The 27,925-nt window shown below is 40.4% G+C and overlaps 2 protein-coding genes across 2 annotated transcripts; one reads left to right on the top strand and one right to left on the bottom strand.

Annotated features, from left to right (window-relative positions):
* On the top strand, positions 1–23,217 carry med24 (mediator complex subunit 24). Its single transcript, XM_080455090.1, has 26 exons — positions 1–102; positions 990–1,120; positions 1,250–1,332; positions 2,006–2,044; positions 2,157–2,230; positions 3,006–3,229; positions 3,910–4,021; positions 6,541–6,691; positions 7,707–7,820; positions 7,948–8,001; positions 8,314–8,396; positions 9,775–9,861; positions 10,145–10,244; positions 10,610–10,752; positions 11,002–11,039; positions 11,168–11,250; positions 11,998–12,176; positions 12,765–12,864; positions 14,254–14,429; positions 14,677–14,950; positions 15,158–15,339; positions 16,562–16,655; positions 18,029–18,128; positions 19,454–19,534; positions 20,054–20,202; positions 22,875–23,217. The coding sequence occupies exons 2-26, from the start codon at positions 991–993 to the stop codon at positions 22,989–22,991; spliced, it is 2,967 nt and encodes a 988-aa protein (XP_080311216.1). The 5' UTR covers positions 1–102; position 990; the 3' UTR covers positions 22,992–23,217.
* A 1,069-nt stretch (positions 23,218–24,286) lies between these two features.
* csf3a (colony stimulating factor 3 (granulocyte) a) lies at positions 24,287–27,476 on the bottom strand. Its single transcript, XM_080455130.1, has 4 exons — positions 27,314–27,476; positions 25,422–25,529; positions 25,100–25,240; positions 24,287–24,942 (listed from the first exon to the last, which is right to left on the bottom strand). The coding sequence occupies exons 1-4, from the start codon at positions 27,458–27,460 to the stop codon at positions 24,772–24,774; spliced, it is 567 nt and encodes a 188-aa protein (XP_080311256.1). The 5' UTR covers positions 27,461–27,476; the 3' UTR covers positions 24,287–24,771.
* Positions 27,477–27,925: the final 449 nt, after the last annotated feature.

Here is a 27,925-nt window from a genome sequence, read left to right on the forward strand (position 1 = left end):
TAGCGTGCCACACAGAAAGATGGCGTTCGTTGTATTGTGATCGTAATTGTGAAATTGTGTAAACATTGATTTGGTCCGTTTGGGACGTTCTAAAGTTTCCAGGTTAGTAACTAAAGTGACGACCGGTCGCATTGCTTTTAGTAACGTTTTGAAGACTCGCTCATAATTTCCTGCATTCTCTGTTGTTATAGTAATCATCACTCAATGAAACAGACCGCTTCCCATCAGCTAGCTAACATTAGCCTGCTATTCATTCATTATAATAACGTTAACTAACCTAAAAGCCACGGTGACATATTAAAAGCTGCAGCATATTTCAACCAAACACGACCCTTTGTCATGTATGTATGTATGTATGCTGCTGCAGTCTTAACTGGTGCATGTGTTAGCTAGCGTGCAAGGTATATAAGACATGTTATTTGCTTGTGTGTGTGTGTAATTTCATCTGAATGTTTCTGCAGTGGTGTAAAGTAACTAAGTACATTTACTCAAGTACTAAAATACTCTTACTCAATTCAGTACATTTAATTACAATTGAATTGAATTACATAAAATACATACATTTAATTGCAATTCAGTACATTCAGTACAGTACATTTACTCAAGTACTTCAGTACAGTTTTCAGGTATTTTTACTTTACTGGAGTGTTTCCAATGTTCTGACTTGCACTCCACTACATCTCAGAGGCAACTATTTTACTTTTACTCCACTACAATTATTTGAAAACTTTAGTTACTAGTTACTTTGTAGATTTTGATCATTATTACTACTAAACACACTAACCACTTCAGCCCTATATGCATTTCGGCCATTTGAAAATAGCAGATCTACAAGCTCACAATGCGTCGCGATGCATTGTGAGCGTGTAGATCGGCTATTTTGAAAAGATGTTTTATACATTTTTAACTTGTGAAATGGGACATTCTGTGGGACTTTTTCCACCACTGGTGTGTGAGTGTAATTTGACCTATCTGCATGTTTCTGTTAGCATGAAAGTGGTCAATTTGAAGCAAGCCATTCTTCAGGCTTGGAAGGAACGCTGGAGTGACTATCAGTGGGCCATAAACATCAAGAGGAACTTTCCTAAAGGAGCAACATGGGACTATCTCAATCTTGCAGGTCAGTAGAGAGGGGCTTTTTTTAAATAAGTGATGGTGAGAATGAATGGGCAGCATTGGGTTTCAGGAGTTGACTGTTTAACAAGTTACCATTTAATGTAAATCCTTCTTGTCTGTCTGTGCATTTCAGAAGCTCTTATGGAGCAGGCATTGATTGGTCCCTCTCCAAACCCACTTATTCTCTCTTACCTCAAATATGCCATAAGTTCCCAGGTGAGTGGGAAAAAGTCTTACCATACTTTACTATACTTATATACCCACGCATTCACTCAGAGACGTGCTCACATCATGAGAACTATATGTGTCTCATGCACCCAATACAATAGCACCCACACTATGTCAGCATACACACCTCATACTAAAGGACTGCAATGTTTTTGCATTATCCTGTTGATTATGGTGGGTCAGATGTTTGTTACAGATTGAATAATATGATAGATGTATGACATAAGAAATGTACAAAGAGAAAGAAAGCATTAGAAAGATCTGATGCTGTTTAAGCTACTGTCCGTACGTTTTATGTCCTCGCCCAATGAAGAGGTAAATGCAAATATAACACCTGGGATTCAAACCCTGGTCTCTCTTGTGTGGGAAACCAAACATCTAACGCTCATTTAAGAGGGAATCAATCCACCCTTTGGAGATTTTGGGCAGGCTAATGAGCTTGAATACTCGTCAACCAGTAGGAGACTAGGGTCTACTCGACACCAGGGACTAGATTTTTCAATGGAAGAGTAGGATAAACAGGACTTCACAGGCAGATGTGCTATTGTATTAACATACTCTACCATACAGATTAGTTAATACAAATTATTCATAAAATAAGTTCCGGCTGGCAGCTTTAAGTAAAGTGTTTAAATGTCTGTGTAAATTCCTCTTTTTCTAGATGGTGTCGTATTCCAGTGTGCTCACAGCCATCAGTAAGGTAAGGAATAAGTATATGCCTAGACATTTATTTTTTAAATCTGTCCTTTCCGCCTCATAACGCAAGTGATTATTTTTTCTTCAGTAACTGCATCTATTATTTTCTCGTCTAGTTTGATGACTTTTCTCGGGAGCTGTGTGTCAAATCACTGTTGGAGATAATGGACATGTTCTGCCATCGTCTCAGGTACATCACATCTAAAGCAATTTGTCTCTTTATGTCTTTGAACATAGCAGACGATTTCTTGCCCCATTAGTTTTATATTTTTTATCTCCTGCACCTAATGGTATTCCCATTTCCCAAATCAGTCACTGTGGCTAATCGTAAAAGTTAACTTTCGCCTCCAAGATTTTATGCAGAGCATTTGACAATCAGCTGGGTGGAGAAAACTCTCAGAAACTGAAAAGAAAACGTGCTCAACACTAGCATAACTCAACCTGTTTAGTTTGCAGTGATATTGATGCTGTATTAAACTGCATCAACTGTATTAAACAATGAAACTGTCAGAGTTTGCCATGGAGTTTAATGTGACATTCTCACACAGAACTAAAATAGTTTTCAACAGTAATTTTCAGTCACTACTGAGACTAAGAGATGGCCAGTGTGAACATGCTGTTGATGATTTCATCAAGAAGAACACCATCAAGGACACTGTACATGACTATCTTCCCAAAACACAAATAAAGTCTGTACATTGCAATGTACTCGAGCTCCTAATGCATCTTGATCTACCTTACATCATGTTTTGGCGTACAGTCCTTCTAAAGCTAAACGTTTTAAATAACAGGTATTCTGAAGAAGGCATGTAAGCTGAACCGTGATAAAGCTTTAGGCGATAGATTGCAGTGTTCAAGTCTTTCTCTTTTCTGATAATTTTTTCTATTCTGCACCGGTGTTCACTTTTTGTGATGTGTTTTACCTTACTCCTTCCCACTAACTCGTCCCTATATACACCCTGCAGCTGCTACGGGAAGGCGGAGGAGTGCATCGGGCTTTGCCGGGCTCTGTCGGGGGTGGTGGTTTGGCTGCTGCAGGGCTGCGCCTGGTACTGTGACAAGCTGAGGGAGCTGGGCCCGTCAGCCAGTACGGAGACCATCCTGAGGGCCTGCCAGGAGAGGCTGTACACACTGATGAGCAGCAACAAGAACTCAGCCCTGGTCCACATCGCTCGACTGGAAGATCAAGGTATTTCGTCTTTGTGTGTGAATTTGTGTATCAGAGTTGGAATGTATCTCATTTAGTCAAGTACTGTACTTTTGAGGTATTTTTACTTTACTGGAGGACTTCCAGTTTTCTGTACTTTACTTGTACTCCACTACATCTCAGAGGCAAATATTGTACTTTTACTCCACTACAATTATTTGAAAGCATTAGTTACTAGTTACTTTGTAGATTTTGATTATTATTACAAAACATACATTAACCACTTCAGCCCTATATACATTTCGGCCATTTGAAAATAGCCTATCTACAAGCTCACAATGTGTCTCGTTGCGACGCATTGTGAGCTTGTAGATCTGCTTTTTTCAAAAGATTTATATACATGTTATACATTTTAAAACTGGTGAAATGGCACATTATGCATAATGAGTACTTTTTGTACTTTAAGTACATTTTGATACTTTTACTTAAGTACATTTGAATTCCGGACTTTTACTTGTAACAGAGTATTTCTACATTGCAGTATTGATACTTTTACTTAATAAAAAAATGTGAGTACATACAAGGTTTCCGACCAACAGTGACAATATAGACAATTGAAGTGTAAATGTATGTGTGCTGGGAATCTCTGTGTGTATCTTGTGATTGTGCATTGTAAATGCATGTGCAAGAGAGAATTAAGTTTCACTGGTTTTCCTCAACAGGTTCCTGGAGCAATGTGGAGCAAGCAATGCTCAAAGTGACAGAAGGCCTCAACAGTGTGACCAATCAGACGCTACAAACCAAGCTGGAGGAGAGCGTGACATTAGTGAAGGGGTGAGGAGGACAAGAGATCCCTACCTCCCATTCAATGTTCTATGATTGATTGAACAGTAAATTTTTAGTTGCACACATACAAAAAAGAAAAAAAGTGCTGGACCAAAAGACAATAGACCGCCGAAGTCTGACGTCATTTACACATCCTTTGTTTGTCTACCTGGTTTGCAGTTTTCCACCCCCGTTCTGAATCCCATAGACGTATTGAATATCGCGTCAAATAAGAACTGTGTTCCAAAAATAAACACATGACCCCGGCGGGTTGACTCTTATGGATATGAAGCATCAACTGACGGTGAGAAAACGCTAATGTTACTTCCGCCGAATTAGTTACATTTTCGCCAGAAACAGACTGTATCAAATATAAGTGACTGACTATCATAAACGATACAGAACCCCCTCCCTGACAATAACGCCGACACGCGGTGTTTATTTTTGGACCACAATGGACCCTTCGCTAAACCCCACCCCAAAAGCGATTGTCCAATGCCAGCTTAGCAACCGTTGTTAGCCTGGCATAGGTCTGGCAAGCTTTCGTCACCTGCCATAGCTGTCAATGTTATTTCGCCCGCACACACACAATCATTTGCAACATAATAGCAAGAATAGGAATACCACGATAACGCAATGGTGACTATGAACCACGTACCCAAACCCGTTGGAGGCTGCTTTTCCCAAGCTGAAATCTGCACTTAAACTGCAAGGCTGAATATGGCTGTGTTGTTGAACACATACACAGCTTAACGTCAGGAAAGTTACACGACACGACTCACTCGCCCAGGTGGTGTCAATAATAGGCTACTAATCACCGTGATCTTAACAAAATTCAGAATCACAGCGCTGCCTGTTTCGGATTCCGCATGTTAAAGTATATTCATTCATTTGTTTGTCTATTTATTAACTGCTACAGTAGGCTTACCCTGCGGTACATGAAAACTCCTGTTAGAGTCATGGATCAACTTCAACCTGGTGTTTGCACTTTCTCCATTTACGGTCCGTACATATATATAAACGTTCAGATTTCAAATATAAATTGCCTACCCTATGGCCACGGATGTTAAAATGATGCACGGGACTCTCAAAAGTACCCGTATATTCTGTATTGTTCAATAAAAAGCATTTTAATCCGATCGGTGGCCAATGTCTCATAGAGTTATAATGTATCAGTGTGCAATACACCTATCAACCGATAGGGTCGCTTTGTTGAAAGCATATGGAGAAAATGGCCACCGATCAGATTAAAATGCTTTTTATTTAACAATACGGATGATACGGGTACTTTTGAGAGCACGTACATAAATGTAACATCCGTGGCCATGGGATAAGCACTTTATATTTGAAATATGAACGTTTCTGTAGATGTACAGGCTATAAATGGAGAAAGTGCAAACACCAGGTTGAAATTCATCCATGACGGTCGAGACAGACGACCGTCTTGTATCCATGGCTATTACTCCCTCTAACATTTCCCGTGTTTTTAGTTTATTGAAATAATGTCATGCACATTTGTCCAGTGCATAGCCTACTGCAGGCCTTGTTGACTAGATTTAGAAGAGATTTTGAAGCTATTGCTGCTGAAATGATCGATTATTTTTAAGGGGAAAAGCCGTCATTTAACATGCAAGTCAATGGGTGAGAAGCAGAGATTGCCAGGCGCTGCCAGGCCTGGGTGTGACTAACTTCGCACCACCAGTCACAGAGTGGAGTGGGTGGGGCTTAGCGAAGGGTCCATTCTTGTATGAGACGATTCTAAGATGACCCAATGTTATTCTCCATAGAGAAATTACTTCCGCAAACCTGGGGATGAACGAGTCACGTCAGGACTTCGGTGCTCTATAACAAAACATGAATGAAGGTGTATCTAAAGTGTATTAAATGTATTAGTCCGATGACACACAATATTTTACAGACGGCTAGCCTCCTGAAGAAGCCACGCTGTAAAAAATGTATCATGCTGTCTTTATTGTGTTTGATAATTATGAGAAAGATCGCTAAGCTCCACCCCTCACCTGCCCGTCTCCCTATGTTAGACATTCTGAGAGCTTCTCCATTGACTTGAAAGCGTCATCACGAATTTTCCACGTAAAATGATGATGATGATTTTTGAAGCCAGAGCTCCAAAATCTCCTCCTAATCTCGTCAACAAAGCCTGTAGTATGCACCGTATAATATTTGCATACCATTACTATTTCAACAAACAAAATACAGGCAAATACTAAAGAAAGATGGATCTATGGCATCTGATATCAATCAAGTCAATGGAGAAGCTCTCAGAATGTCTAACATAGGGAAGGGTGATATGTTGAGCTCAGCGATTGGTCTATTATTATGGATTAGATTATGCTTTAGAAAAATGTTCCTCCAAGAACAGGTGGCATTGCATGTATTTCTAGAAGCCCTGATAACCAGCTAGCTGATGACTGATGATTTAGTTTTTTGTTCTTTTCCGAAATTTGTCTTGTACACTGTGTACGCCATCAAGCATGCAGTACAATTCAAGTGTTGTCTCTTTGCTCCAGTATTCCCTACATGCTGTCGGGACACAGCGAGCCTCCACTGCACGCCTCCTTCCCTTCAGTCCATGCCTTCGTTATGCTGGAAGGAACTACGAACCTGACAGGCGAGACTCAGCCGCTGGTGGAGCAGTTGATGATGATCAAGAGAATGCAGGTGAAAATTCTAACTGAAGAGGATATTGGTGTTTGGGTTTGGCCCCCAACACATTTTGATGAATCAGTTCCTTCTGTAAAAAAAAACACATTTATTTTTCCATTAGCTTAACGATTGCGTTTAATGCATTTAACACATTGACTGCCAGAGTTTTTTCAAAACAGTCTGTAGCCTCTGCCAGGGTTTTGAACGATTTTGGTACCTTTTCGCATAGCCACAGAATATTTTTCTCCAGTATGATTGATCCCCAGAAATTTCTAATCACAGATGAGATTCAGGTGTAGCTTCACAAATGTCAACGAGGTCATTATGACCTTGTTGTCATGTGTTGTTTGATGTTTGAAAATAGCTCAAAACCAGTAGTTTCAAACCAAAAAACAATGTGAATTGTTTGTCCGTTTGAATTTTAACATTGAAGTGGATGGAGCAGCAAATCTTTGGAAATTGTTATCTCCTTATTCGTTTGGAATATCGAAAGAGTGTCAATCTTAAATAATTAGATAATCTTTTTAGAATTTTTTTTTTTTTTTAATTTTTTTAATTTTTTTTTTTTTTCCAGGACGTTTTTAAACGTCTTTGGCAGGCAATAGCTGAATTCCCAAAGACGTTTATAAACGTCTTTGGCAGTTAATGTGTTGCATTTAAAGTTTGCACTGGGGTGATCACAAACGTATTGCAGCACTGGCTTTCACGATACTGATCATTCAATACCAGCAATGGTGGAACATAATTTCATATAGACCCTCAGCTGTAGCTGAAAATAATTGATGCTAAAAGTGTAATAAAATAATTCAGTTCCTCCATATCATCAAGATTAATTGATTGTGACTGAAGAGGGAATCATTACTTTTTGCTACACAGTAAATCTGTGTTATTTTAACTCTGAAGAAATGGAAACCAAATGGACCAGTAAGGGTCCATTTGATTCCTTTGGTTTTACAGTGTAGCCATAATGTTGGCACCCTAGGGGGCAGTATTTTGTTAAAGAAGAGTGTGCTGTTATATCTCCTTGCAGCATATTCCTGCTCCTCTCTTTGTGTTGGAGATCTGGAAGGCCTGCTTTACTGGCCTCATCGAGTCCCCAGAGGGCACTGAGGAACTCAAATGGACTGCCTTCACGTTCCTCAAGGTCAGTGTCTTATTACATTGATACCAAATTGAGGTGTTGTGTCAGATTTTCATATGTACTCCCAATAGAACAGTTAAAAATGTACCAATTTTCCCTTTAATATGATTCTTTCTTGCCTCAATTCTAGATCCCACAAGTTCTGCTCAGACTAAAGAAGTACCCTCAGGGAGACAACGGACAGGTATTCAACTTAACTCAGTGATGTCGTCCGCTTCTGATATTGTACAAAATATATGGTACTGCATGCTGACAATTGATTAATTAAATATTAAAAACTGCTGTTGCTCAGAGACATTGAAACCCAGCTTGATATGTAAAGTATTCAAAAAAGAGAGAAAACGGCTAACAAACTTTGATGCAAATGATAATGTAGTAAAACTAATGTAAAGATACATTACAAAAACAACTTCTGTATTAAGTTACTTTGTGATGAAAACTAGTGCTATGGATGACTATCATCGCCGAACACCATCTAACAAGTGTCCATCCGCAGGACTTCATGGATGATATGAACATTGCCTTTGAATACTTGTTAAAGCTCACACCACTGCTGGACAAAGCAGACCAGAGATGCAAGTAAGTGCCTTAAAAAAAAGGTTCCTTCTGCCATTTAGTACTTTTATTAAAGTAGCATCCATCATATTTATGAACTTCATTTTGACACAGCCTTCAGTAAAATTGCCCTCAGAGAGATTTTCAGTTCATTAGATACGCTATATGACCAAACGTCTCTGGACACCTTTTCTAATTAATGTTTCGAATTAGTGCCCTGTTCCACTGAGTGGATATGTTATTGCTACAGCAACAATGACATTCTATCTAGACAATTGTGTGGCAACTGTTTGGGCGCTGCACTGTGGCTGCTCACTGCAATTAAGTACTTAGGATGGATCGAATTCAGAGGACACATTTCGACAAGGGCTTAATGAAATATATACTGTATAAAATAAAAAGCTGTTTCCTGTTTCAGAATGACAATCCCCCATTCCCCCCATGCTCCCCATACATAAGTGGTTTGTTGAGATGCTTGAGAAATAACTTTATTGCCCTGCACAGACCTTGACCTTAAACCTGTCAAACATAATAATGAATTGGATTCAATGTAATGAATTGGGACGGCAAATGTGAGCCATGCCCAACATCACCCCAAAATGACCCTTTTCTATCGATTACTCATTGAGACATGAATTCATGGAGTTTTTTAGTTTTTGTCACATTCCTAAGCCAATAATTTGATGACTGGCGGCGGCTCCGGTAGGAGACTCAAAGTGTCAACTTTGAGTCTCCTACCGGAGACATTAGCATCTTTCCTATTGGCTTAGGAATGCGACAAAAACTAAAAAACTCCATGAATTCAAGGCTTCATGGGGTGTGTAATTGATAGAAAATAAGTATTTTTTTGGGTGAACTATTCCTTTAATGTTCTTAAGGCTAAATGGAAGGAAATCACTGGCATTGATATGGATGGAGACCCCTCCTTTGCTACTATAACCTTTTCAATATCTTGATTATTTCAAACTTTTGCCTCAGTTATGATAATAAAAACTATTTAGAAATAATCTACAAGCACAACGCGCTTGCGCTTGTAGATCTGCTATTGTCACTATTTCTATACGCCACAATTGTACAAAACAAAGAATAAAACAGGGTTAAGTGGTTGGTTAGTCAGACTAATCGATTTATTTATATATTTTATTATAAAAAAAGATTGATTCGATTTTTCTCTAATCAAGACCCTCACCCTAGATGTGAGGGTATAGTAAAAAAAAAAAGATCTTCTCGATTATTTGGTTATAAGTCGGTTATTGGTTCTAAATATCGGTTTCGATTAATTGCCCAGCCCTAGTATGTACAGTATATGTACTAATACTACGACTATAAATGGCATGGTCAACCTCACCCCTGTCTGCCATCATATTAATTGATCATATTTCCTCTCCCTCTCATTTCACAGCTGTGACTGTCTCAGCATGCTCCTGCAGGAGTGTAATAAGCTGGGTCTGCTGTCTGATAGCAACACGGCCAACCTCACCTCTAAGCGGTACGTGTAAAAACAAAACATTCAGTAAGCGAATTGAATCGGAGCATGTCTTATGACCTGAACTAATTCCCTTCATTCTGTCTCCTCTCTCATTGCTTTGTTTCCTGAACTCCCTTGTTCAACTTGGATCGAGACCTCTTTCTTGTCCTGTCACGTTTGGTTTCTCTCTCCTTTTTCTCTCTAATTGCCTCCTTTCTCTATGGCTCCCATCTTGTTCTATCTCTCTCTCCTTCTCTCTATCTGTCCCTCCCCTGTTATACATTTTCTTAAGGGCTGAGGACAGGGAGTACGCCCCAAGGCTGAAGACAGCAGAAAACGCCAACATCCAGCCGAACCCGGGTCTCATTCTGAGAGCTGAGCCCACAGTCACAAACATACTCAAGGTAGAGAGCCTGGTGGTTTTATTTCACAGCGTTCATAGCCCTGTAAAATCCTTGGTTGGTATTGGTGGGTTACTGACTCAGAATTGATTTCTGGGTGTCCACTTTCAACTTGGCGTCCCTATTTTGGGCATGTCGTTACAGACGGAAATGTCTAAATCAGCGAAAATGAAGATCGACAAGCTCAAATGTCAGCCAAGTTTACATGTTGGTAAAGGTTCTCTCCAACCACAATGCTTAACCCTCGACTATGTTGGAAGTTGGAAGCCAAAATGCTGTGGCAGAATAAACGACAGCTTATAGCCGGATGCTTGCGTCAACTCATTGATCTCATTTCTCACTTCCCTTTCCTTTCTGTTGTGTGTTAGACCGTAGACGCTGACCACTCCAAGTCTCCCGAGGGCCTGCTGGGGGTTCTGGGACACATGTTGTCTGGGAAGAGCCTTGACTTGCTCCTGGCAGCAGCCGCCGCCACTGGGAAGCTAAAATCATTCGCCCGGAAGTTCATCAAGTGAGTTAATGTGGGTGGTGAACTGCATATGCGTAGGAGCCAAATGTTTTCAAAGTGAATGAAAACTAACCGCCCTCCAGTTTTCTCGCTTGTCATGTTCACTGTCATAATTGTGCACAAAACCCAGAGTTTGCCAAGTTTGCCACACATCTGCGTGCCATCACACCATATTTTTGATAGTCGTCGGAAATTCCTTGTGATTTTTGTTGAGTCATAGACTCTTTTAATAGTCTCCTCTTGCCCTTGCAGGCTCAATGAGTTTCCCAAGCACATCAGCGGAGAAGGATGTGAGTGCAACACAATATCAAGAGTGATGTGTTCCAATGTGGGAAATTTGTGTTTGGTCATCTTGTCAGCATAGGAGTTTTTCCATTGAGATACTTACGTGAAGGTGTTTCTTTTCCCCTTCCTGCAGCCAAGTCGGCCTCAGTTCGAGCCCTGCTCTTTGACATCTCTTTCCTCATGCTGTGTCACGTGGTGCAGACCTATGGATCAGAGGTTAGCCACTTAAACCCTATATACTTACTTCGATTCGATTATTTATTTGACCCTCCAGCGCCCACTTCACATTCGTACCATTTCAAGAACAGTCTTCTACTGATGGTCTCTCTGAGCCCTTCCAGTGGGGCAGTTGTTCTGTGTGGGGCATGGTCCTCAAGTGCCTTGAGGACCATGGAGCATTATATTGACAGGCTTGCAATGTTACAGACTAATGCCTTGTGCACTTCATGTTATGCAAGTGCTACATTTTTAAAGCTTAAACAACCTGTACTTTCACTGTATTTCCAGTAGATGTCCAGAGATCCACGTTTTCACTGAGCATTCAAAGGAGCTAGCTACAGTACTAGTGACCAGGCATTTTCTGTAGCTGGCATACTGAATGATAAAATGTGCTTTTGCTGTTGAGAATAATTTAGCTTACGTTAGATTTGACTATTGTTACCCAGAACTGTGATTGGTTTACCTATAGATAACTTGAATAAACTTAAATAAAGAAAAGTGAAGCAGCAAAGGAGAATGTTACATCAGTTTGCCGATATTCCTGATGTTGACCTATTGTCAGAGATCTGATATCGACTGCAGAATCCGATTTAAAAATGTTTTATCTGAGAAAACAAAATCAGCTGTCGGCGGCTTCAGTCCAAAAAAAAAAGAAGGGAATCATCCTTCAAACTCCCGTATCGGTCAAACCGTTATCCCAACGTCCTTGACATGCCTGAGTGGCCCCTCTATTTCGTTTTGCAGGTGATCCTGTCTGAACCCAGCCCCTCAGGGGAGACGCCCTTCTTTGAAACATGGCTGCAGACTTGCATGCCAGAGGAGGGCAAGACGCTGAACCCAGACCACCCCTGCTTCAGACCTGAGTCTGGTAAAGTGGAAAGTCTGGTGACCCTGCTCCACAACTCTACTGAAATGAAACTAGTGTGAGTTCTACGTACCTTCCTCCGGAAGCTAAAGAAGTTGCCCCGAGCTTGATTATTGTTAAAATTAGGGTCCTTATCGGTTTGCTTTTGTGAGCTTGATTATGGTTAAAATTAAGGTCCTTATCTGTTTGCCAGCATATTGTGATGACTAGTGCTGCTCACTAAGATTGAGTCTCAATTATTTTGAGGGAAGTATATATGTTTTTTTAAGCACTTTTCATATATTTTCAATGACACCTGTTCTAGATTAAATTACATCTTTCAATATTCATTATGCCAGTGTTCAACAGTTATTATTTTAAAGACTAAAATAATCACACGCTTCAGTGGGAACAAAATAAAGGAGTGTCATCATTCTGGGCATGTCATAACAAACATTTGGCAAACACAAGTGAACATTCAGCAAAAATTGCGGCTCTACAAGCTCACAATGCATTTTAGAACGGCTATTTCAGGTATTTGATTTACAACAAATTGTATAGAGTTTAAATGGTTTATGAAATGTCTTTATGGTATTTGCATGCATTTCTGGCACACAGATGTCATGCTGACTTTCTGTTCATGTTTTTTTAATGTGTTGTGTTCCAGTCAGATGAAGTGGCACGAAATTTGCCTAAGCACACCAGCCGCCATCTTGGAAGTTCTGAATGCCTGGGAGAACGGTGTGCTGTCAGTGGAGGCTGTGCAGGTATGTTCTAATCAGCATCTCTATCTATGGTTTGGTATTTGTGGTCAGTGAGGCAGTAGGAAAGATAAGATTGCCTGTAGGGGTGGGGGGGAGGAGGTTGCACATGAAACCTCTGAGAATTGGTCTTTACACATGTCCTCAAAGGCCCTAACCACCCCTGATGTCTACAGTATACATACAGACGACAAATGAAAGGAAAAACCTGATCTAAATGACTGTCTATGAAATATGGTTCATTATTGGGGCATGGATGGCTGGAGCTTCAATCACAAAGACTGCTCAACTGGCCAGTGTTTTAATTACGAACAGTGATTGACATCTACCTTTTGGATCAATGGGAAAGGCATCAGTAAATTGGATCAGAAGTTGTTGTTTAACTCATTAAAACCGGGAAAGCATCTGTGTCATTTTAGATTTTGGCTATATATATAGCAACATACGTTTTCCAGAAAACTCTTAGGATTTAGAATAGTGGTTTAGAACAATAGTTCTCAAAAATATCAGATCTACAAGTTCACAGCCCGTGCCGCACTGCGAGCAATACATCTGGTATTTTTTAGATTTCTTTTTAAAGCGTTTGAACATTTTTTTATAATTTGGATTTTTTAAAACACAAATCTTCTCTTCTGGGGGTCCCTGGCACAAAACATTTTCAGATGGGTGGTCCACGGCCATATCAATTTAGGAGTTGAGAACTACTGATTTAGAAAGCATTTGTAGAATCAGCCTCAGGTCACACATTCAGTGACCGTGATGCTCCTGCATTAGTGTGATATGTAAGGAAAAATTGAAGAGCAGCTCGTCCTCAGGTGACTAAGACTGTCAATGCAGGATGTGATCAGACTCTGACTGTGTCAGCAAGAACATTCCATCGACAGCTGCATAGAGAGAGAGAGCTGTTCTGGTTGCTCGTTTTCACCCAGCACCTTTCACTCTCTCTTGATTTCCTTTTCCTGTGTTTCATTACCGAAGAATGTGCACTGTCACCAGTGGTTAATGACGAGTTCTGACATGTTTGACAACTTGCCCAAGAAGCTCACGTACCCAAGTATTGTATTTAGTCTTATTTCTCATCGCTTCCCAATTCTGCGGAAGCCCACGCAAGCAACGAGTAGCTTGAGGACAAGGCAGTGATCTTAGTCAGAATTCACAATACTCTTGTATTTCCACTTGCTATTTCCTTCCTCTTTTTTTCATGTCCCTCAATTTGTCTTTTGGCTGTCAATCTCTCTTTCTCAAGCCCCCTCCCCCCACACCACCACCACCTGATCTGAACCGTAAGCCATAACTGAGCTCAACTTGGCTCATCCTTCATATCCTATTCCCCTTATTCTCTATAACATATTGAATATCTCTCCCTCTTTCTCTCCTTTTCCTACCTGAGTGTAGAAGATCACAGACAATATCAAGGGGAAGGTGTGCAGCATGGCCATCTGTGCCGTTGCCTGGCTGGTGGCACACGTGAGGATGCTGGGGCGGGATGAGAGGGAGAAACCGCAGACCATGATCCGGCAGCTCATGACCCCGCTGTACGCGGAGAACACACTGCAGTTCTACAATGAACGGTAAAACAAACACACACACACGTTACCCACAAATATACTCAAATAATACCGAAAGGCCCTAAATGTCTTCTTCTGGATTTCTTCATGTGTTGGACTTTGTTTTTGATGATGGATGACTTTCTTTTCTTCTACACAACACATTACAAATTGTAATGCCGTTTTCAAAGTTTGTGAAAACTCAGTTGTGTCATGGTCAATGATTTCTTTTTTTTATAGTTGATGTGTGCATGTCCCCCTCTCTTACCAGGGTGGTGATCATGAGCTCCATCCTCGAGCACATGTGCGCTGACGTCTTCCAGCAGACAGGTGTGCCCCTGCGCACCGGCACCCCCCCGATGGAGGCTCAGGAGCCCATCCCCTACCGCAATCTGCTGCCAGCCAAGGAGCCCATCCACGACGCCCTCAGCAAGCAGTTCCAGGTGGTGCTGCGGAAGGGCTGGGTGGACAGCCGGGCCCTGCACTTGTTTGAGAGCCTGCTGCACATGGGAGGCGTCTTCTGGTTCACCAACAACCTGGTCAAGGTAGGTTGGGTCACCAATGGAGCCAATATGTTTGTTGAGGCACAGGATTACATTACTGTATGTAATTAAATAAATCAATAAATATTCAATAAGTAAGATTTTGCATTTGGATTTATTCATTTGTACGATGATAAAAACACAGGAGCTGGGTGATTTTAAAAACGATGAGACGATGACTGAATGTGGAACATCCATCTGTTCATTTAGGAACTCCTGAAGGAGACTCGGCAGGAATGGGCAAACCGCGTGGTGGAGCTGTTCTACAGCATCTTCTGCCTGGACACCCCGCAGATCACCCTGACCCTGCTGGGAACCATTCTGCCCAACCTGCTCACCGACTCAGCCCACTGGCCCAGCCTGGCAGACCCACCCGGCAAGGCACTGGCCAAGTAAGAAAGAGTGTGTGTGTGTGTGTGTGTGTGTACGATCGCTTGGAGTGTTCATGGTTACCTGTAGCATGACAACATATCTGTACAAATTATTACATTGCACATCGCAAGCCTTGAACACAACAACTGTATCATACAGTGTATGTATTGCAACCTAAATCTGGATTGAACACGGCAAATAAAGCCAGCCATCTCATTACCGACGGAGCCTGCAAGCCAAGGCCCATAGCACCTAAATAAAGTTAAACAGTCATCTGTCTTTCTGGAAATGTTTTCTGCTGCCTTGTGGTTTCTTAGATATCGTATTATCAGCTACAGTTTCACAACACAGAGCAGAGAATGCAAACAACATCCAACTAAAGTTAACAGTCATCTGTCTTTCTGGAGATGTTCTCCTCTGCCTTGTGGTTTCCTTGGTGTCTCTTTGTCAGCTAAGGTTTCAGATCAAAGCATGTCGTTTATTTTAAAAGCCAAGCAATGAAAAAGTTAAACTTATCTGAGCTTTATGAGAAGAATACAACGTTTCCCCATTTACAAACTTTGAAGTTAATATTCTAGATTTTGTGGTGGCCAGCAGCCTTATATACAGTATTTGATACATATCCTATCCTACATATAAATAAGCAAACCTCTGTCATCAAAATCTGTCTGTTCTGCCCAGTTCTCCACAGTGGCTGGAGCAATTGATCTGCATTTGCACACGGGCATTGACCATTAGCATATGCACAAAATAACGACGCCAGTTTTTCACTTTCCCAAAATTTAAGTTGTTTATTAGCGTTTTGATGTAAACACAGGAGATTTGGAGTTCGGGCTATGGGATCTATCGTCGCCATGGTTACAGCCCCGGGTTTTCAGGCCTAACGTTATGGTAGTGGTTCGGGTTTTTGTTTTCTTTGTATTCAAATCATTGAAGTGACAGATCTTGTGATCAGATCTGTATTCTGTATAAGAGATACATAGTAGACAAGGTGTGCGTGTGGGTGTGCGCGTGCGCGTGCGCGTGCGTGTGCGCGTGCGCGTGCGTGTGTGTGTGCGCTTGTGTGTGCGCTTGTGTGCGCTTGTGTGTGTGAGATTAAGGGAGACAGCATAGGGAGTAGGAATATTATTGGCCTAAGATCCAGTGATGAGGAAGAGTGTGCTTAACCCCTTCAGCTCCCTAGGTAGACACAGGAGTCTTGTGTTAAGTGAGTTTTTCTTGTTTGTCGTTGTGACTCTACAGGTTGTCAGTGTGGTGTGCCCTGAGTTCTTACTCCTCTCACCACAAAGGTCAGGCCTCGGCTCGCCAACGCAAGAGGCAACTAGAGGACATTGAGGTAAACGGGCAATACACACCGACAATGACACAAAAACAAAACAGGAAACATGTACCCTAAACATGGGAAACCCCACAAAGAATGGGCAATAGCGTCGTTTCCCAGTGCCAGTAGACAAGGATGCCTTTCAGTTGTTGATTACACACACACACACACACACACACACACACACACACACACACACACACACACACTTTCTGCCTCTCTCTATCTGCCCCCCTTATTTTTTAAGCTAACATTATGCAAACATTATGTTCTCTAATGACATCATCTAGCAGAAGCAGTGAGAACAGCCAAATCCTAAGGCAGCTCCCTTGTGGAACACCAAACGCTATATCATATATCTCTGACACGTTCTCCAAGAAAAATAAAATAATAATAAAAAATATCCTTCCTGTAATGTATATTAGGAACTAGTTTATGAACACATTCTGAGAGGCCAACCCTCATATAATTTTAGAAAGTTATTACTCATTCTTTTATTGATTGCACACGACAGGCAGTCAGGGAGCTTAAGGCTGAGAGGCCAACCCGGCTCTCAGGGTGATTTATGAGGATTCCATGGTCAATTGTATTGAATGCTGCACTTAAATGAAGAAGCACCAGAACACCTTATTAGCATCAGTGCTATGTCTCAGATCACTATCTTAGAGAGAGATGTTTCTGTGCTCTGATTAGCTCTGTGTTACATATTACATAAGTCTGGTTTCTGGAAGTGTATTTTATTTAACCACTTGAACCCCAGCATCCCTATTCTGGGAGGAACATTTGTCAAAGATTGCCGATATCATGGATTAAAGTTCTCCGTCGCCAAAAAACCCTAATGGTCTCAGATATTTCATGAAAGCAAAGATTAAAGCCTCAATCTGTGATTTACTTTACCTGGTTGGCTGTATGTAGAACAGCAGGAAAAATGTTACTAAAACATCATACCTTTACATACTGAGCTAATAGTTTATGAAACACAGCACTAGTGTGGGGAGCTCCTTTCATACTGTTTCACAAATCACACATTAGGATTTGGCCATACAAACATTTTCAGTGCGATTTTTATTTTGCGTTAATCCATGCAATCTGCAAGCTGTAGATTGGCTATTTTTGACAAAGAGATTTGGTGCACAGTACACAGAAAAAAGCGGTCCACGTACAGTTGAAACTCTGGTCCATTTCAATAAGAATCGAGGGTCAGGTTCAAGTGATTAAACTACAGCAGAATCCTATGTATAAATCCAAAGTGGAAAAAAGTTGAATCCTCTGAGTGTAAATATGGACTCATAAGGATCCGTTATTTACTCTTTTAATAGTTAAATAAACACTGTAATTTGTATGTTCAAAAGACAATGGTGGTCTAACATGCTTCTGGTGGCCCACAGGACTACAGCAGCTTGTTCCCTCTGGATGACACCCAGCCTTCTAAACTCATGCGCCTGCTCAGCTCCAACGAGGACGAGCCTGTTGCCCTGTCCAGTCCAGGTCAGTCTGTAGCCCTTTGTCATCCTAATCGAGTCAGCCTGTGGGCAGTGGTTCATCAGAATCTCTTGTCTGTCAAGAATAAAAACAGGCAGCTGCATTTTTAAATCATGTGTTAAAAATACAATTACCAGTAAACTCTGTTGAAAATGATTTTAATACAAAATGTGGAATTGAATTGACCAAATTATTATGAAATGTACCACAATGTACCAGATAGATTGGTCCCCAATCTATCTGGTATTCATCTCCAATTGTACCACTATGATGCACACATACAACTCTATTAGATCTTTGTCAAGGTTTTACCCAGAGATGAAAGGCTGTGACCCAGCTGGTAATATTAAGCTCTGTTCAAATACCAGGGGAGTTCTAGAGCTAGTGTGTTTTCCAAATCTCCAGCAAGTCAGCTCTTGCAAACTCACCACCAAAGTAGGCCAGCAAGCCTGCGTCATTTCTGACAGGCCTTGAAAATCATTAAATCTTTTAGGGTCTTTCATGGCAGCAGGTTTTAACGTGTCCACTGCAGTGTGATTGATATTGAAAGTGAATGATTATTAACTCAGTAATTTATGACGTTGTTGTTTTTTTGCTTCCTCTTATTTATTCCTTATTGTACTTGCATCCTAAATTTTTATCAGCAAGTCGATTAATTCCAAGTATGTGAGAAACTGAAACCTTATTTTTTTCTCGGAATGACTGGAAATTATTTCCATTGTTGAATAATAGTGAAGGCGAAGTGTCATTTAGGAACTGCCCTTCCACCATAGGTGGGTTACTGACCAGCATCAACCACATAACCACATAACCGCAGAGTCTCTGGAGTGAAACCAAGCTGGTGACAACGGTTGCATCTCTTTCCTCCTCTGCCCTCTGTTTCCTGTTTCTGTATAGCTAGTTAAGGGGGGAGGGGAGATCAGAAGACCAAAATGAAAGGGTATTTGCATCAATATCGGTGTTTATTTGTTCATATTATCTTTAAGTATTTCTAAGGCTGGTCCTTCAATGAACAGTGCCTCAAATTGTATTTTGACCTGGACAATACCCAACTTTCAAGTTTGACCAAGCTTTGGTCAAGATTGCACCAAGATTGGTCAAGAGTCCACCAAATAGGGAAGGAATAAGGATACTACATTTCCACTTCTTCTTTTTTAGTTTTTACTTAAATGACGAAGCAGACTGTTTCCATTTCAACTTTTTTTCTTCTTACTTAAATGACGAAGCAGAGTTTGTTGTAACTTGCAGGCTTCTGTCAGCTGTAGAGTGGATTTCCATGAGTCACTTGTGTTTTGGTTCCTTGTGACATGAGGTGTTGTCTTTTCCTGCAGGGGACCGGTCAATGAGCACTTCCCTATCTGCCTCCCAACTTCACTCAGTCAACATGAGGGACCCTCTCAACCGTGTCCTGGGTGAGAGCTCCATCTTTTAAGTTTTGGTTCTCCAATTAAGTGCCACAGACCAAATGTATGCAGGATTTCCTTCCCATTAAGCATTGCACCAAATTAGTGCCCATGTCTCTACTCTAACATGTGCTAAATGAATAGTTCTATACACTCAGCCCTCTGTGGTACATGATTGGCCAGCGCTGTTTAAAGTGGTCAAGACTTTATTTGTCCTGAATGGAACGTTGTTGTGGTTGCTGCCAGGAAAAAAGCATGTTAGACAAATTAAATTAACACAGTTAGACATCAAATGAAAAATGCCTTCAATATATTTTCAAATGTTGTCTCATTAGCAGTTGATGCATTATGAAGTTTGCAAGGACCATCTGCCAAGCCATGACAAAGCCTGTGTAAAATATTAAGGACATTTTAGTGTCCTTCTCATCTCCTTCAGAATAAGGTTTCTTATACTGTACGTATATATTATATATGTTATAACTGTGTAGAAATGGACTAATTTAAGCCAATGTTTTCCTTTCTGTTCAGCCAATCTTTTCCTACTTATCTCTTCCATCCTGGGCTCCAAGATGGCTGGACCTCACACCCAGTTTGTACAGAGTTTTATGGAGGAGTGTGTTGAATGTCTGGAGCAGGGCAGTCGTGGAAATATCCTGCAGTTCATGCCCTTTACCATGGTGAGATTGTTTGGTTAATTTTGTGTGTTTGCGTGCTGTCCACAATGACCCAATACACTGTATCATCGTGAAAACAACACAAGGCCAAGAAACTTCATCTGGTCAAAGGTCAACGTCAGTGATGAGCTACAAGGCTCAACTATGCACACCTCTCGGTTGCCCTTGTTTGCTTATCCAGCCATCCGTCTATGTATCTATCCATCCATCAGTCAACTTTAACCAGGGAAAGTTGACCGGCCACAGATGCTGCTTTGCAGCGATGCCCTGTTTTATACTTTAAAACAAAATGGTTTTTTTTTCGTTAAAAGGTTAAAGGACAAGTTCGGACTAAAATAACATATAGCCTTTTTTTCCTACTTATATTCCCAAATAGATCCCAAATGACTGGCCATGGGGACTCTTTGCAGAATTGCCCCTGCCGTCCAGTTTCCCCAGCAGCCCCCATAGCATAGAGTGGGTGGTCTCCTCGTCTCTCCAGCTTTTCGGCCGATCAGTAGAGACTGAGAGTACCCATTAATCATCTTAATTTTTATTGATTATAGTGTTCCGATTTTGTCTGCTCATTTCCAGTGTTGGAAAGTAATGAAAAAAGTAATATTACTTTTTTTGACAAGTAATAACAAATTGTGGTCTAAAGTGGATATGACACGCAAAGCGGATATATGCATGTGTGCGTGCAAATTATTGGATATGGAAGGACGGGCCCTAAACCGGATCAAACTGGTTCATTAGCGCGAGATCCGCGAGTTTGCTTGAGAGATGAAAACACAGCCAGTGTAGGCTGCAGAAAAGACAGGAAGAACTGCTAGTGTTTTACTTGAAAAGTACCGTGTAACGAGTTACTTTTGGCAGGGAGTAATAAGTAAAGTAATATTATTTTTTCATGTGTAATCATGAGTAATATATCACTTTTTTTGAGTAACGAGCCCAACACTGCTCATTTCTTTGTCATAACTTCCAATTTCACTTGTTTAATCTATATCCTGTCTGAGTTCTCTATCCTGATAGGATAAAATTGGTATACAGACCTTAAACCCTCTGTTTAATAAAGAGCTGGAGAGACATGGAGACTCCTGTTACTGAACAAACACTCTATTGAGTAGTAATGAGTATTATCAGAATATAGAGCTATTTAACACTTTAACCAAAGAAAATCACTTACCCTACCTTTAAGGAGCCACTCTAAACAACATCACCAGACAGAAATCTGCACATTATAACGTTATATCTCTCTCTCTCTCTCTCTCTCTCACACACACACCCAGTGTAGTGTTTTTTTTACTCATCCACCTCCGTGCGAAAGAGAGGGACAGAAAAACAGAGGGAGCGAATGAGAGAAAGGAGGGAAGAGTGTACTGTAGACCTATAGCTATTTAATATTTTTATGAGCATACGGTACCTATTTAATATTTGAATGAAAGTATATGAGTATAAAATATAATATTGTACAACGGTGAATTATCCCCTAAAAAGAGTACAGTTCCGAGCACTCAAAAAATTATCTGCACCCGTCTGCTGTTTATATCCCATAGCCGGGAGGGACAGTGTCAAAACCATTGCTGTGGAAACGGCAGTCCAGCTGTGCGCCTGGATGTGGATTGGACTGTCCAGTTTTATTACACTGCAAAGGAATTATGTTGCAAGTTGCAACACACACTTGGTGTGAATCTGCAATCTCACATTCACATCTGCAAGCTGCCCAATACTAATAATCATACTCTTGTACCGCAGGCCGCAGAAATTAATTATAGGAAGGAGAGGCTGAAGACAAAGTCTGGGAGTGGATCCCAAAATTCCACTAGAGATACAGACTGAGAGCTTGCACCATATATTGCACATTTTTCATTACTCACTGTCGAGGCCAAATCAACCCAGTGCAAATTATATTATCTGCTCAATCAGTTTTCTTTATCTTTGTGTTTTGGCCACTGCTCTTGGCTGTGAACTTGTCAGTACTTCGTTTAGCTTAGTGTATCAGATACAGACATAGCATACAGACCTGCCAACCTCTACACATTTTGTGTAGCAGGTACGGATTTTGACATAATAAAAGTATGCTGCCTGGTACGTCCCTCTAAGTATGCAAGTCCACACACAGCAGAGCTCAGATTTCTGCCAGGATGCATGCCCTAATAATAATGTCTGACGACGTAACATCACACAAACAGTCTTTCTCTATGGCGTTCTCGTTGTCTCTCTCTCCATCTCTCTCCCTCACTTGATATAAAGTCAGTGGATCTCCCTCAGCTGGATTCACTCAGCCATCTTATCAGTCTCATGTCATCATCCAGGTAGCCCATGTGACCTGAATCTGATACACTAATGAACCGATTGGGAATTTGGTCATTTTGACAGTGACATAAGCCTTTTTAATAGTGACGTTTGAATTAGAATGTAATGAAAATTGTCCTGTTATCTTCTGAAATTAAAGTGACTTCACACTTACATAAGTAAGTATTCCTTCCAGTATTTGAATCATGATTTTGAAGAGTGGTGCGGAGAAAGATATATCTAAATGTGAGAGAAAATGTATTCTAAATGTCCTCAGACATGGGACTGAATTTGGTTTGTTTAAAAAGGACAAATGTGAAAACACTCATTTTTGTTTGTGCGTGTGAAATCATCCTTGTTCAGTCACATGGCTAATAAAAGCTGTTGTCTTTGTGAACCAGGTCTCGGAGCTTGTGAAGCTGCCTGCCCTGGCCAGACCCAAGGTGGTCCTAGCCATCACCGACCTAACCCTGCCTCTAGGAAGGAGAGTAGCTGCCAAAGCCATCGCGGCCCTATAGGGCCGTACAACGCAGAGTTACCACAGTCCAGTTCAGCGTCTCATGATTATGGCACAACATGAGATGGACGGGGGGCAATGACAGTTTCACTACCCAAGTGGAGTAGATCTGTGTCAGTTTGGGTTTGAAGTCATGCCATCTGACATTTGGAAAACAAAGACTGTTTTTTGCATATTAAAAGAAAAATGTACATACTGACTTTTATAATAAACTCAAGAGAAACTTGCATTTTGTGTCACCCTGTCAGTTTTTCATATTGAAGTGTGTTTTAACGTTTTAACATGTCGACATTTCTGGTACTTTACTATTCACTTGTATACTTGTCATGAGCCATGTCACCTGCCTCTCAGTAAGGTTAGGTATTTTCATTAGTTTGAATGATTAGGTGGTATATCTCCATTATGACTTCAATTCTATGATTCAATCATCTCACAGAGCTATAGGGGCTACGGGGTCATTGTGATGTCTTAAAAATCCTATTAACCCTACTAACATCTAAAAATAAAAATAAGAGATCATAATGGCACACTATCATCTGACTGATCACATGTTTGTGACACACTACCCAATATTCCCTGGGGCTTTGGAGAATCCTTCATCCGTGCAGTGAGTGACTCCTTAAGTCAACTGCCAATTGCAACACTTGTTGAGGAAATCATTGTCTGGTGATGAGGTAAAAATAAGTGCCCGATTATTACGCAAGAGCCTATATTTTACTTCTGAATTCCATTGTCTGTGTTTTGGTCTAGAATTGTTGTGTATTTTCTGGCCTTTTTTTGTTGCTACATTTAGACAAGTGAGTTTTATGGGAAACTGAGTGCAGAGAAATTAAAGGAAGATATGCAATACAGATCTCCAACCACAATCAAAACCAGGGACATTGTAATTATGTGGTCGATAGTCCTGAACCTACACACCACATTAAATGTGTTTCTACAGCAAGTAAATGATATTGCAACTTAAAAATGTTGTGACTTTGGTACATGCAGTGTACTCAATCTTTTTTGCATGAATGTATAATGTAATATTAACTTATCCAAAATCGAATTGTAATTAAAATATTGAGTGGTAGGGGTGCCGAGGCCCTAGTGGTTAAGGTGCATACCACATTTAGGCTCTAATGCGAGTTGCGGGTTCGATTCCCAAGCTCGACTGCCCAATAAACCAATAAATAAATAAAATATTATTTAGTAAAAGAACAGCAATTTGTAGCCCTTTTCCATCATTTTGTATTATCTCAGTTTGAAAAAATGTAACCATGTTTTGTGATAAAAAATATATTTATTCGACAGTTGATCATAAAAATTTCACACATAATTATAAAAAATGTAGTTATTTCACTTTCAATTACTCTTGATTGATTTAATCATTACAGTTTCTATACAATAAATAAATAATATATCAAAAATGTAACATTTGTGTTCATTAGTTTTTTCCATTAGTCAGTCATGATGACTCAATGAATAAACAATTCTCCCTACTGTGTTGGATACATACCCGTTACACATTACGGTTAAATTGGCAATACATGTCAATCCTAGCCTATACTATTAATGCTACTTCAGGGCATCACTTTGCCTGTAAGTCCAGCTTTATTACAAAAGTATCTTTCTAATAAATAACAATATATCTTTAAAATAAATATAAATAAATGTGCTGAAATAATAAATAGGATTTCATAAATAAATGTTTTCAATAAATAAATGCCATGCTAAAATATGGCGAAATGTGACACGTTTTGGACATGAGCCCAAAGCACTCGGGGTATGGGAACCATTCCCTAATAACAACAGTCCATCTCCTCGTTGTCAGGGATGATACTGCGCAGGCTGCGCACCATATCACACCCAAAGGACCGAAGCTGCACCAGGGCGAGGTGTGTGGCCACCTGAACCTCGTATTCCCCAGGGAGACTTAACTTCAGAGTGGGCTGAACATGGGGCTTCACCATCTGCCAGGCACACACAAAGAAAACAGCGCGTCACCAAAGTGTTGTTACAAATGTGCCCTCTCGAGTTTGGCTTGGTTTCATATAATTCAGCTGTTTTTCTTTTCTTTTTTTCTTTTTTAATAAATTAACATTTTGAAAAACAATAAACATCTGTTACCGTGTGGATCTGAGTGAGAAGGTCTCTGATGTCAGCCAATAGGCCATCCACTCGCTCATTCCTGTTCAGCCGAGGAAAGACTTCATTCAGTAATGCTTGGTGCAGCTGAAGACCCTCAGACATCCTTTTCAGACTCATCTCCTAAAAAGAGCAATTTTAATTCATTATTTTGTTATTACATTATTATTGTTTTTCTACTTTTATTCCAGTGAAACATCTCTTTTTCAAGGGAGTCCAGGCCAGAATAAGAAAAAAGAAAAACTGAAAAAATGTTTTCTTGCTTTATTATTGGAGTAAATTAATCTGTTCTTCAGATACTCACCATAGTAAAGTCCTGTGTTAGGGCTTTGAGTACCGGAGCGGATGGGATTCCAATAGTTCCTGCCATACCCGCCAAATTACTATTTTCAGTTGAGTTGAGGTCAAAAGTCTGTAATAGATGGAATTGGAATTAAAGCTTATTTAATTATAGGCCATATAGTTACAGTAACCTGTAGCCTATAGCCTACAACACCAACGAATCAGTAAAGTATAACACAGGGGTAGGCAACCTTAGGCACGGGTGCCAACATTGGCACAGGGGAGGGTGATCAACACTGGCATAAGTGTGAGAGAGTTTTTTTCATTTTAAATTAAATATTTAAAAAAAAGCTTAGTCAGTTAAATTAATAAAAGTCCACTCACATCCATATACAAATGACATCCTGCACATAATCCTACATTCATTCAAACTGTTAACTCTGACTGGGGAGGGAGTCTGGGAGATAGGTGGGTTATTGCTCTGAGTCTAATGATCATTACATCCTGATATTTCTAAAGAATAAACAAAAATAAAGGTTATGTATAGCCTATGGACAATCAAAATCAGTTGGAACTATAAAATGTTGATGTGGTGTCATAATTAAACTTAATGTTGATATGGCACACTGAAGATGAAAACATGGCACTTCATGTCAAAAAGGTTGCCAGTGGGCCCACTGGCTAATTGTAGCCAGTGGGCTAGCCTACTACACTAACACTGCTACAATGTTATAGCCTATTAGGCTGCTTGCATCCCTTACAACGTTTTCTTTTTGAGGCACATTTTAGATGATTATCTAAGACAATGTGTTTCCAGAGGCTGTGCTGCAGAGAAATCATGTGATCACAATTTGGGTGATAGGCCTATAATAGCGTCATCATAATAAGGGCCGTGTTATTGTAGCCTAGCCTCATGCATTTCAAAACATATTACTAATTGCTTTCCTGAAATAAAAAATGAAAACATTAAAAAACGCTACAATATAGCCTAGGCAACCACGTGAATAGACTGTGTTACATAATAACCGTCGCAGTTATAACTGGGCAGCGCATTTAGATCCAGGGAGCTTCTCATCTCATCTCTTGATGCTGAGAATGGACAGGTCAGTCTAAAAATATGTAATATAGCTACGTCTACGTCTGCGCTAGCCTTAGTTAACCAGGTTAACTTAAACAATATATACAAGAAGAGGAGGAAAACATAGCCCTGGTCCAAAGTGTTAGTGAGTTCTCTCTAACGCCCTGCCAGGCGTGCTGCTCTGCTCATAGACTGAAAATTCTCCGTCTTTAGTAAAAGATAAACGTAACTATTTCGCTACTTACCAAAACAAAATCTGTTTTGTGTTGCTGAAAGTCTATTCTCCAGGGTGGGAAGCCTCTCAGCACCCCACCTTCTCTGTATAATACACTTTTGGGGCAGAAAGTAAAATATGTCCACCAGATGGACATTATTTTATTTATTCCACTGCGCCCTCTACAGATCTGGTCAATGGTAATTTATATTAACCAGATCTGTAGAGGGCGCAGTAGAATAAATACAATAATTTCCGTCTGGCGGACATATTTTATTTTCTGCCCAAAAAGTGTATTATACAGAGAAGGTGGGGTGCTAAGAGGCTTCCCACCCTGGAGAATAGACTTTCAACAACACAAACCTGTCTTTGTTTTGGTGAATAGGTAAAAAGAAAATGTTTATATTTACTAAAGTTGGAGACCTCGCTCGGTAGTGGAATTTTCGGTCTATGAGAATAGCAGAGCGTTAGGGAGAACTCGATAACGCTCTGGACCAGAGCTAGGAGCTTCTCATCTCTTGATGCATGAGAATGGACAGTTCAGTCTAAAAAATAGATAGATTGCCTACTAAATATATATATATAATACAAGAAGAGGAGAAAACAATGCATTGCTGCTTACATCCGGGTGGGTTATGCAGGACTTGTGCGTCTCGGGAATGTCTTCCAGGATCTTGTGCGTTAAGCTCAGTGCATGCTCCGCGGCACGTGATGCATGTTCTGTGTCTTTCAGCTCCGGGACAGGTGCGCTCCGGGCGAAGGTGGCCATGTTGCACGAAATGACGATCACTGCAAGAGACAAGAAATCTGTGTGTCAGAGTCAGACTCAGTACCGACCGTGCAGAGACCGTCTAGTCACCACAGCGATACCAATCCAACACAGCGCTCATTGGCTGGCAGAAGATGAAAGTCTCCCTTGAAGGCAGTGGTAGAAAAAGTACGCACATTTTTTACTTAAGTAAAAGTATCAATACTGCAATGTAGAAATACTCTGACTGTTACAAGTAAAAGTACAAAAGTATTGGTATCAAAATGTACTTGTACTAAGTAGAAAGTAGTGTAGGTCTACTCATTATGCTGAATGTCCCATTTGACAAGTTTTCAAATGTATAAAAAGTATTAAAATCTTTTGAAAATAGCAGATCGTGAGGCATTGTGAACTTGTAGATCGGCTATTTTCAAATGGCCGAAAACGAAACGTATATAGGGCTTGATAGGTATATTTTGATAGGTG

Source organism: Gymnoscopelus braueri (assembly GCF_963280865.1).
Source record: "Gymnoscopelus braueri genome assembly, chromosome: 17".
Classification (NCBI taxonomy): Eukaryota; Metazoa; Chordata; class Actinopteri; order Myctophiformes; family Myctophidae; genus Gymnoscopelus; species Gymnoscopelus braueri.

Excerpts from the sequence above, each read along its gene's own strand:
- med24 (XM_080455090.1), top strand. The coding sequence starts at position 991 with ATGAAAGTGGTCAATTTGAAGCAAGCCATTCTTCAGGCTTGGAAGGAA. Across the intron at positions 3,230-3,909 it reads CGCTCGACTGGAAGATCAAG|GTTCCTGGAGCAATGTGGAG; the intron begins GTATTTCGTCTT and ends TTTCCTCAACAG. Across the intron at positions 10,753-11,001 it reads TTCGCCCGGAAGTTCATCAA|GCTCAATGAGTTTCCCAAGC; the intron begins GTGAGTTAATGT and ends TTGCCCTTGCAG.
- csf3a (XM_080455130.1), bottom strand. The coding sequence starts at position 27,460 with ATGGCCACCTTCGCCCGGAGCGCACCTGTCCCGGAGCTGAAAGACACA. Across the intron at positions 25,530-27,313 it reads CCTGCATAACCCACCCGGAT|ACTTTTGACCTCAACTCAAC; the intron begins GTAAGCAGCAAT and ends CATCTATTACAG. Across the intron at positions 25,241-25,421 it reads TAACACAGGACTTTACTATG|GAGATGAGTCTGAAAAGGAT; the intron begins GTGAGTATCTGA and ends TGCTCTTTTTAG.